The sequence below is a fragment of the Paramormyrops kingsleyae genome, chromosome 18 (assembly GCF_048594095.1).
Source record: "Paramormyrops kingsleyae isolate MSU_618 chromosome 18, PKINGS_0.4, whole genome shotgun sequence".
Classification (NCBI taxonomy): Eukaryota; Metazoa; Chordata; class Actinopteri; order Osteoglossiformes; family Mormyridae; genus Paramormyrops; species Paramormyrops kingsleyae.
In genome coordinates this window covers 18,745,187-18,756,986 of record NC_132814.1, presented here as the reverse complement: position 1 = coordinate 18,756,986, position 11,800 = coordinate 18,745,187, and the positions used below count along the sequence as shown (strand labels likewise).

Genomic DNA, 11,800 nt, shown 5'->3' with positions numbered 1-11,800 from the left:
ATCTGTGGTTACTTTTCTTAGCACACAAACTTATTTACAAATTCTTAACTACTTTTGCCGTCCATTCATATGGTGCTGGATGGATGTGGAAGAGATTTAGGAATAGTATTCTTAGCAGTACAAGAGCAGCGCCATAACTGTAATCTGAGGTAACAGTACAATTCCTTATCTTCCATTATGCATCATGCCTTCCGTAGCCTCTGCTCAAAATAGCGGGGCTTCTACCCAGCATAAACACAATGTGAGTGGATATTTAAAAACAAACCGTCAATTAGTACCGTAATTTCCTTAAAACAACGCAACACACTCCACAGTCTTATGCTTGTATGACATTCATTAAATGCATAAACATCTTTCTGTTTTAGAGGTTTATTTTATAGATCTGTAACAAAAGCAAGTCTAACAAGACAGGGATCATAAGCAGTATTTCCCTTATTCAGTTTTTGAACAGAACAAGTTTTAGCAATACTAACAGCGATATTTATGTGATTATTGACTTCTTTGGAACCCCGTTTGCAGTCACGTTATCAGCATTCTCCAGCATTGCTGTCTTTGTGAGGTTCCAGTTAGTCTGGCAAAAACACAGGTTTCACGACATATTACGAAAGCGGCTTTGCGTGGATAGTGTTAGCTCTGCTTTGCAAGATACACCGGTCACAAATTCATAATGTCACACGCAGGAGGGCTTGTCTTCCAACCACTGTATCAATTCAATACTTGATTACTTCTGTAAATAACCATGCACGTCCGATCGGTGTTGACTGTACCTCACCTCGGTAATCTCGAGGAAGATGGAGGTGCTGAGACTGGTTATTGACTAGACCAGAGGGGATTTCAAACCAAAACCAACATGCACATTGACCTTCCTTTCGAGTGCTCAACACAGAAATGGAATGACAAGAAAGAGCCATACTTACAGCCTTGAATAAGCAAACCATAAATGATTTCATGCTGCTAAAATGCCACGATGATGTTACAGACTTCCCTAACTTTGACTGTTGAGAACTGGCAAAAATTACTTGTCTTGCATGCTTGTTCCATTCTGAACTGGAGGAATGATGAACATTGGGAATGCTTGGCATGAAATGTACCCAGAAAGTTTGCCGTGTGTTAGTACATGCTGGGATTTGTCTCCATCTGACCTAGCATGAGACATTTCACTCATTGGAGTTTTGTTTCAATTTAAAATTGTTCTGGAGGGCAGGAGGGAAAACGATTGGATCAGAGAGATAACCAATCAGATTGTAGAGGAGGTGAATCCAAGCAACGAAAGGAGGCAGGACCAACCAATCAGATATCTTGGCCCCGCCTCCTATAGTCACATGGACCACCTTCTCAACCAATCTCTGTTCAGAGAGATAACCAATCATTTTTTTTCTTCCCTCAGAACATTTTTCTGTAAGTAAAACTCCCACGAGCAGTCATATCAACATTTTCTATGTAGATATACAGTGAGAACACCAGGAACCAGAGAAGATATGCCATTTATTGCCATGGGTTGTTATGGGACGTACTCACTTTACACACGAATCAGACCTCCCAACCCTGTTCCCAGTCCCTGAAATTGCAGCCACTAGGGCATGGACATGGTTATAGCAGATGCATCTGAACTACGTGGGTCCTTCACCCCGATGATCAGGTCGTTGGTCCGTCTTGTACCCTCCACCAGCGACAGTACTGCTACCTGCTGCACTGCGTGTCCCTTCAGCCGGAGGTAGTCCACATCCTCCTTAGTGAACTTCACTGAAGGTCCGACGAGGACAGACACACGGGAACGAGAACGACACATTGAGACAGTGTGTGAGAGCAGTATGTCTGAATTTTTCACAGCTGTCCCACAACTGACATAAAAGCACTATTCGTAAATACGTTAAGGCTAAGTACAGATGCTCCTAGCTTTATGACAGTGTTACAGCCATGCACATTCAGTAATCAAACTTTCGATTTGCTCCTGGGCAATGACAGGCCACACGATACTTTCTGCTGATATTGGGTAATGGAGGCAGCTAACCGTCCAGTCTCTGTAGCGATCCAAGCGTAAACATCTCATGCAGTGTTTAACAATCTATCCTACAGTGTTTAACCAAAATTTCCCCAAGCCCATTATGTCTATTAAACACCCAAGTGTGTCATATCAGATCCATCTTTGACTTACGATATTTTCAATCTCCGATGGGTTCGGCAGAACGTAACCCCATCGTAAGTCAAGAAGCATCTGAATACATGCATGTAATGATATATGTAATATATTACACATTGACGCAGGTGACCAAATAATACTTACAGTCCACTTGCAATGTGTTCAACTCCAGCTGTGGATGTAACCTTCCATAAGATAGACTGTCACTCAAATTTTTGCGAAATGACAAGACGTTCAATAAGACCTATAAGGAAAAATGATCACAGTCAATAAAGATGACCCAGAGGTAACCAAGGCCAATGCTTGCATAATTTACAAGAATTACCAGAATAAAATCCACCAAACTCCTAAAACATTCTGAAGCCACTTATTGAGTACAGCTGCGATGAGAAAATAACCAGTACGGCACAAAAACACCATAATTGAAAATTCAAGTAGTATCAAAACAAATAGACAAAAACACGCTAACGAAGGGAGACACACCTGGGTGATGCCGCTGAGAGCACGGTCCCCATTGGAGGAACCAACAGCAACATAGGTACCGCAGAGCCCCAGGGAAGGCCTCACCACAGTCGGCAAGAGGAAGGACAGGGGTCGCTTACCAGGCTGAACCGAGTTTCTCTGGATAGGAACATGTTACCAAGCCCCAGAAGTCAGCAATGGGATTTTAACCCAAGAAAGTCACTGCTATGTCATCACGCAGTACATTTATTTAAAGGGGACCTATTATGCTCATTTTCACTGTTCATAATTTTATTTCTATGGTGAACTAGAATAGATTTGCATGCTTCAATGTTCCAAAAACATTATTTTTCTCATACCATAAATCTCTATTCACCCTCTGTATGAAACGCTCTGTTAGAGCTTTAAGCACCACCCCTGATGAGCCCAGTATGCTCTGATTGGTCAGCTTGCCCGATTGGCCACCTTGCTTTACACGTTCTGCCCCTGTCTTGCAGTCTACAGACAGATCCTTGCAGGTAGGCAGCCAATAAGGATACTGCTACAAAGTGACCTCACCACGTCACAGAAGTATGGGCTGGAATTCCAATGAGGCGTTTCAGGGAGATTAGAGAAGTGTGGTTTCTGTGGTCAGAGTTACTCCCTTTGTAGGATTAATAAAGTTAATCTCATCTTACTTTGAGTTAAGACTTTGCAGACCCTTTTCATGCACATAAGGCTAAATAACACACTAAATAAAATGGAAAAGCATAATAGAAGCATAATAGATCTCCTTCAAAGACTGGAACACAGGGTACAAGTGCACACTTTTCAATACTTAGTACATAGAGCCATCATGTTCTTGATACAAGTGCTAAATTACTTTCACTGTCCTAGGGAACACAATTATGAAAAACTGTCTACCCCCCCCCCCCCCAAAAAAAAACTAATTAGAGAGGGGAGGACTGGATTTGAAAACTACAATAAACCATTAACATTAACACAAGGAAATCACATCAATTACAGGATATGATGCAAGTGAATAACTTGCGAGTGATTGGCCATCAGTACCGGGTTGGCCTGGGTGGGGCCATCAGTCTTGTTGGGCCAAGAAAAGTCCAGGATCTGACTGTTCAAGAGAATCCCAGAGCGGGACACGATCCCACTGCCAAATGGCCGGTTCAGGGAGCTGTGAATAGGAGGAATAATGAGACGGGAAGAAGAAACACATTCTGTACCATTGAAAGGGAAGGAGGTCTGATAAATGATCACGCTGGGAAAATACACGGGGGAGACGGAACAGAGTGTGAAGATGCCTTACCTCATAACAGACACGATGAAGTCATCTGGTCCCATAACCATCACCTGGCTGGCCACATCCCCACTTTCCAGTGAGTGATAGCTGGCGTAGTGTTCTGGTGGGGACGCCTGAGAGTCATTGATCATTTGGCGGAACATGGCAGCCTGAGACTTGCTAGAAAAGAAAAACAAAAATTAAAAACCAAGATGTGTTATCATAATGAGATCAATCCATCTCTGTAGCAGGTCCCTTATCCTGCTCCTGGAGGCTCAGCTCATGCCCTGGATTTTGTTCCAGCTGTGAACTTCATTAATTAGCGCGGCTGATCTTCCAGATCAACCGACAGATCAAAGTTTTATAATTAAGGAGTCCAGTGGGAACAAAAGTATTGATAGCTTGCCAGAACCAGAATTACCATAGTTTCAAGTTGCGAAATAACATAAATGATATCTGACCAGAAAAACAGGAAACATGAATTCCTCAATAAGACGTTCTATGACCATCATACGACCAAGAAGCAATGTACCTTGTCATCTCAGCCACCACTTCCGAGATGGAGGAGTCAAACATGGAATCTCCAAGGCCACTTGCCATGGCTAAGGCAATTTTCAGCGCCTGGATGAAAAAACAGAGTTCAGAGAATGGGATTTTCATGGTTGACGCTATCCCGGGAACGTCTGTGACAAAATGACCCAGTACCTCAGCAGTCCAGTGATAGGTGATGTTCCTGGGGACCTGGCTGGTGATGTTGAAGCCCTCCAAGACATTGAGGGCTGTGATCAACGCCACTCCAGCGTGAGGGGGAGGTGCCACTAGGACCTGATGTCCTGCAAATGAAGCAGCACACGGAAGATTTCAAGCAGGAACCTCCAGAACACAAGTGTGATGGTCAACGTACAACCATCAGCTTACCTTGATATAAACTCTCCACTGGTTGCTGTAAGACAGTACTGTAGTTACTGAAATCCTCTTCGGTCAAAACTCCCCCATTTGCTCTAACCTAATGAAAAATAGAGTGTTTATAGTGACAGTACATCATGAAAATATACCACATTGTTACTATTTTGGCCCAGCATCTCCCAAGGTTGGTACCGGGCTTGAATTTTGCTCTGGATTTTGGTAAAAATCAGAACCAGAACTCTGGACCTGCAGATATGCACTCTATATCCTTCCATACTTAAAGTTATGTTTTGGAATAAATGAAAAATAAACAATATTATTGACATAAACCCAAACGCAAAGTATCCCAATTTTTCGGATTTGACCAAGAACCAAGGAGGGATTCTAGTAGCAGTTGCTGTTAGCGTAACACCTCACCAACACTGCTACTTCCAACACACGGTCACACGGAAGACAGCAGTGAGCCGAGGTTCTCATCATCAGTAATGCGGATGAGAAGCCGAAGTGTGATGACTGATTTCAGCCCCGTTTCTTCAGAAATGTACCGACCTCAGCAACCATCTCCTGTGTCAAGTTTCCACTGTAGAACTCAGACAATCCACGGGCTGCGACCGCATCCAAAATGGTGGCTAGGTCAAGGCGCCTCATAAACAGTCCTGAGAGCGCGGGCTGGCCGTCAGGCAGGAACAGCTCCCGGAATCTCTCCGAAACATTGGAATCCTTCACGTTGGACAAGGCCTCAGCTACGGCAAGAGCACAAAAAACATGTATGTAGATGGTTGATCCCCCATGGTTTGGGGTCATTGTGTAAATACAGAGTGCTCATCTGAGTTTTACTTACACAAAAATATTCTGAGGGCTGAATGAGAAATTATAGGTTCAGAGAGATAACCAATCATATTGTACAGGAGGTGTGTCCAAGAATCTACAGGAAGCAGGACCAACCAATCAGATGTCTTTGTCCTGCCTCTTCTAGTTGCTTGGACCCACCTCCTCTACAATATGATTGGTTCAATTTTTCATTCTGGCCTCAAAACATTTTTATGTAAGTAAAAGTCCCATGAGCACGCAGCTCAATGATCTCTTCTAGAAGCTAGGCATGCTCACCAAGGTCATGGGTGACATTAAATCCATTTCTGGCAACGTCTGCAGCCATGGTAACCACTTCTTTCCATGGCATTCTGGGAAAAGAATGTTTAAGCCATGAAATATTTTATGCTACTTAAATGCCACGGGCGTGGACATACATTCCACCTTTAAGTCTATTGGTAATTTTGTCTTTTGCAGTCATATTTTAAATCCTTTTCCGAGAACCTAAACTTTCAAATTAAGAAATGCAACATTCGTTTAGGTTTTTTTTATTCCTGAAAGAACTTCAGAACAGAACAGAAATTCAGCATTACGGTCCGTAGGACATTACTGTGGAGGTTTCAGCGAAAACAGAAAGTTCAGTGAATACATTCCAGCAAACGGCAGACACAGTCTGTATGGACTGGCTGAATCACACGCTCCTTACCTTCCATAGAGCTTGTGGGCCTGGTAGAGTCCGCTCAGCATACCCGGTACACCCACAAAGAGGCCCGGCTAGAACACAATGGCAAGGAGACAGAGTGAGTGCCAATTGGCCACAGCTCCCCCGTCCCATTGCCCACAATCCCTCTCTGCTTGGTTTTCAGTAATCAGGCAGATTTGCCTAGAAGTATGGATGTTGTGTCTGGTAAATACGATTGTTAGAAGGTTCCCATTTTGACCTGTAGGGGGAGACATGTTCCACTTCTTTCAAATTACAATTTTCTTTTTATCCAATTTCACCAACCATTAACAGGAAAAATTGGAGAAATTGAATTATTTTGTACACTGGTCATTCGTTTTCAGCAGGTTTTACCAAGAGGGATCTTAGGGTCCTTTTTCATATAGGCAGTAAATGATCTTAATATTTACATTCAGATTCATTTATTCAGCGGACACTTTTGTCTGAAGGAACGATTAGGGAGCAGGGTCAGACAGTTCCTGGAGCAACTCGGTTAAGGGCCTTGACCAAAGGCCCAGAAGTGATCAGATTACTCTGTGAGCCGTGGGATTTGAACCAGAGACCATCTGAGCACAGGCACAGTAAAATCCATACTTAGAGTTATTTTTTCTTAAAACTTTCTATTGCTATATATAACATGTGTTGTTCGAAATGTTACATTGTGATCATTTAAAACTGGAATGAAAACTGGGGTCATATCAAAATAAAGTGCCCTTACTTTCTGAGCTGGATTGAACTGCAACATCTCTTCCCGTATGGCAGAGGGCGCTGTTTCACGGAAGTCAATGACCCGGCTCTCATTCCTCCGGATGTCATGAACCAGCATCACTCCTCCACTGCAGAGAGGGTAAACAGATTTCCAAGCCCTGCCATGCCACACATATCTACAGAAGAGATCGTGCAAAGACTTGTTTCTGTTGCAGAAATAAAGTCGTGTCATGTTGCAGTTCCCCCCACAAACATGGCCCGATCTAGATATCCCGTTAGCCGATTAGAATGGCGGAATGGCGGCACTCAAACATGTCTGGCATCGCTAGGCCAACTCACCCGCCGATTCCAGATGTGTGTGGGTGGATGATACCCAGACAGAGGGCGGAGACGACGGCTGCATCCACAGAGGAGCCCTGCTTATTCAGCACCTCGAACCCCAGAGAGGTACAGTGTGCCACGTCCGTTACCACGGCACCCTGATTGAAGATCTGACTCGAGACAAACACAGCGACCACAAAAAATGGATAAAAGCTTGCCAATGGAAATAATAAAGTCTGCATCATATTCAGTGGTCCCCTGACCTCAGATTCCTTGGTCCCGACCTCCTCTAGTTGCTGGGGCCCACCTCTTCTACAGTCTGTCTGATCATTTCTCTCATTTTTCATTCTGCCCTCAGATCACTTTTGTGCACGTAAAAACGCACACGAGTAAACTCCAACATGAGCTCCCATCTTTCCAACACTCAACTGCAGATGGTTCATCTTACATCCAACAAACTCAGAACCAGACTGTTCTCTTCTTCTCCTCCGTCACTAAGCCAGAATTGTACGTGATGTTTGCGGTGTTAAAGGTGTGGCTTCAGCTTCGAGTTGTTGGGGGCAGCCCCAGAATAACCTGGAGGGGGGGGGGTGCCAGCAGTAAGGATTGCTGAGCAAGTCTGAACAGTCTATTTTTCCCTCGGGGGGCGGGCTCGGGTCAGTCCTGTGGTGTAAGGTGTAAACAGTGTTCCAGACAATAATCACATCCACACCGAAGGTGAATCGTTGACGTGGGGGGAGAGGCCATCAATGTTTTCACCACAAAGCCAACACAAGAAGTTCCAGAGTGACACCCCCACAGTATACGTCCTACTTATTAGAACAAGTCCAAAGTCTTGTCTTACCTTGTCCTGCACTTTACAGACTTGCTCAGAGAGAGGTGATAATACAGTTAGCAGATTGTCATGAATGTGCCAGGGCACCAGACGGGTCTATGATCTTACAGTGTGCCCGCTGACGGTGGAATGTAAAACAACAATGCCGTCTACCAGTGAGCGCTCCGACTCAGAGACAGCTGTTCACTATCTGGGAATCCGATTCGGTCTTTCACAGTTACATACTAGGGATGCCGGTCGCTCAATACAGACAACTACTCCATCTACACTCACAACCCCCCCCCCCCCCTCTTTCTTTCCACTCTTTGCAAAGGCTCAAGTTTGTCATGCACTTCTGCAACTAGAATCCTACTAAGCGAATTAAACTGTATAGCTGGTTTTGCCTCTGGCTACACAAGAAGGCGGAAGGCCTGTATATCTCGTTTGGCAGTGATATCACGTCCCTCACGATCACTGCGGGCAGGTCGACTCAAAAGGGTCACCTCAAACCCTAACCCCCCCCCGCCTCACCATTTACTAATATATAATGTATAAAATATGCGTTTGGCAAGAAGAACCCAGGACTAAAAGACACATGATCAAGCAGGGAAAAAAACAAAAAGTAAAAACTTTACAAAAACTTCACATAAATTGCGAGAGATAAAAATAGTAGAGAAAAATAGTCGCTAAACAAGGCTACAAAATGTTAACATCATGCTTAATAATAAATTATATTACAAATAAATACCTTTCAATTATAGTTATAAAATAGAGACATTTTTTTAAATTCAAAGAATTAAATAATACACGTATATAATGAGATGGTCACACACCTGAGGATCTCCAAAGTAGATCTGCACGATAAGGGCGATGGTGACCCCGGTCGCAAAGGTGAGACAGGCAGTGATGATGACAGTGAGACCGTCCTGTCGGCAACTACAGTCCTCGGCCAGGGGGTCGCGGCGCGTCTCCCGCAGCGGCGTGCCGTCGTGGCTGGCCAGGTCCGACGCCGAGGACGGAAGCCGCTGGAGCCTTGCCGACTTCAGGAAGAGGTCGGGATCTGCTAGAAACCGGTACCAGAATCTCAGAGAGCGTATGCACCGGTTCAGAACTTATGCATACAGCAAACGTATACAAGCATGCATGGGATCATTTAAAAAGCAGAAATAATTTGGTCTTGTATTGAATGGCCCCCGATAATATACAAAACTATGAAAGCCATCATAGCACAGACAGGTAGTCTTCAGGTATCTCCTGCACATATGGAGGTTACCAGTTTCCTGCTCGCTCAGAAAGTTGTCCTCATCTTTGCGGGACTTCAGCGTGTTCTCCCCGGGCACGGTGTCTTCCTCGGGCAGCCTGGGGAAGCTGGTGATGCTCATGTAATCGACCGGCGAGTAAGCGCTGCCCAGTGTGGTCTCTTGGCCCGCATCCGTGTCCGGCGCGCCGCCGCCGCTGCTGCTGTACCCGGCCATGGCGTCGGCGCCCGGAGAGTACATAGCCGTCTGGTGCTTGTTTCACCCCGGCAAAGCGGCTGACCGCACACCGTCACACCTCCTCCCCTCCGCCACCTGGCCTCTACAGACCCGATCAGAGCAGATTTTTTTAAAAGAGATGCAATACACAGGATCTATTTGTGGGTGCGACATGAGATGCCATTTCCGATCTAAAAATGAAAAGAAAAAAAAATGTATATATGTACATGTGTTTGCGGCACAGCGCGCATATTTTACACGTTAAATAATGGGCGGACCTGCACGTTTATTACAATGCAGAGCATATTACTCACCACGGCTTTAAAAAAAAAAAAATCCATGATGGAAAACGCCGGTAATTGCCGATCGACTACATGTTTACCTCCCCAGAGATATCAAACCCCCAACGCGGGAATCCGAGCAAAATTAAAACGGTGGACAAATATCACGTTTTCTCCCCCCGAGCGCTGTTTTCGCACGTCGCTGACAAAGCCCCCACACCTACCTGCCACCGACGCCTCGCCCGGCCTTATAACACGCCGTCAACATGGCAGCAGCATCCCGACCCACTTACCGTCTGGATGCCGACGCGATCTCTACACCATCGTCCGTGTGTGTGTGCCTGTGTGTCTGAGTGTTTGTGCTGCGAGTGCAAATGCAATCCGAGACTCCCTTGCAGCCATTACCAGACGGGGAAAAATGGTTATCATTAAAGATCAGCTGACATCACACTGGGACTGTCAGTGCGTTAAAGGTGCAGGTTTTAAATAGGAAGCGATAGCGATTAATCGCAAATCACGCACCCAGACACTTCGCGCATTTGAACACTTGAGATTTTCTTTGACACCGCGTGAAATGCGCTCTGTCGTTTACTGCCGGAGTCACACACACCGTCTTTACGTTGAACTCGACTGGCTTCTGGAGATGGATTTGCCGCATTAGGAAACTGTAGAAGTCGTGGCAATTGCGGTGAAACCGATTGGTTTGCGTTGAAGGTGCCAGGAGGAGCCGATGCCGGAGGTGACACAACGAGGCGGCCAAAGCTGCGGAGCGAGTTTAGCAGCTTCTCCTGCTATTCATAATAACAATGGGAGGCGTTCGCTTCTAAAGGCCTACTTATGTCCATATGATCACCGCCCTATCGATATGACTGGGCATGAATAATTGGGTATAAAATCGCTATAGATGTCACGTAGCCTATAAAATAAATTTTAATTAAATATATACAAATATGTATAGATAGATAGCCTTTGTTGTCTTATAAGGATTTTTGTCTTCACAGTTCCAATACAAACTCAAGTACATTACCGGCCTCTAACATGTTAAACATGTTGTGCAGAAATACATAAAACGGCACACATAAACATATACACACAATTAGTAGCAGAGATTTGATGGGTACAAGGTTAATGTGGCAAGTTAAGTGCAGATATGGCAGTAGGGACGAAACTTGCCAAAGCGAGCCCGTTTCCATTTCAGGGTCCTGTATCTTCGACCTGATGGCAGCAGAGTAAACTGTGTATTAAGAGGGTGACGTGTCATTGGTTATGGTTCAAGCGAATCGAATGATAGCTCTGTGGTTTTCGTCAGCTAGACTTGGAATGTCATATCGCTGTTTTCATCTGGACGTCGAATTCTTCTAGTCGTCAGAGCTGATACCTTTAGTGCTATGTTTAAGTCAAGGCTAATGTTACACCTGTAAGAGGTAACTGCAGTTCAGCTACCGGGAAGGCACCTTCCTGATACAGGTATATCAAGTATCTACGGCACCGCGATCAAGGCTCTAAAGCGACCTCTCTCGTCTCAAACCGGTCACGATAAGTACCTCTCTTATAGCCTTGTGTTAAGGCTGCATAATATTAACATGAAAATTTACATTCACTTTGGATGGTATCTTATTATATGATGCGCCACACAGGTATATAAGTTAAACAAGCAATAACTTCTACATATATCTGCTATACATACTATAAATTCTATATAATACTATATATATATATATATATATATATATATATATATATATATTTGAGTTGGGTTTGAGTCTCCGCCATGGCTCCATATTCCTGTCGTCATGAGGTGTCCTCTGGTTGACTCCCCCCCCATCAGTATAAATGCTGTGTGTGTGTGTGTGCGCGTGTGTGTGTGTGCGTGCCCTGTGATGGGTTGG

At 44.7% G+C, this 11,800-nt stretch overlaps 1 protein-coding gene across 8 annotated transcripts; it reads right to left on the bottom strand.

The window, feature by feature from the left end:
• Positions 1-353: 353 nt before the first annotated feature.
• Positions 354-11,572, bottom strand: LOC111837067 (glutathione hydrolase 7). Of its 8 annotated transcripts, none has more exons than XM_023798845.2 (16): positions 11,085-11,572; positions 9,429-9,733; positions 8,989-9,218; positions 7,360-7,511; positions 7,031-7,148; positions 6,298-6,365; positions 5,889-5,962; positions 5,331-5,524; positions 4,794-4,881; positions 4,581-4,708; positions 4,408-4,496; positions 3,903-4,055; positions 3,653-3,770; positions 2,624-2,761; positions 2,285-2,384; positions 354-1,743 (listed from the first exon to the last, which is right to left on the bottom strand). In XM_023798845.2, exons 2-16 carry the CDS (start codon positions 9,652-9,654, stop codon positions 1,574-1,576), a joined length of 2,046 nt encoding a protein of 681 aa, XP_023654613.1. In that variant the 5' UTR covers positions 9,655-9,733; positions 11,085-11,572; the 3' UTR covers positions 354-1,573. The 8 variants fall into 8 exon arrangements, with proteins under 8 accessions (XP_023654613.1, XP_023654610.1, XP_023654604.1 ...); XM_023798842.2 differs by lacking the exon at positions 11,085-11,572 and adding an exon at positions 10,434-10,792; XM_023798836.2 differs by lacking the exon at positions 11,085-11,572 and adding an exon at positions 10,522-10,791.
• Between the last annotated feature and the right edge of the window lie 228 nt (positions 11,573-11,800).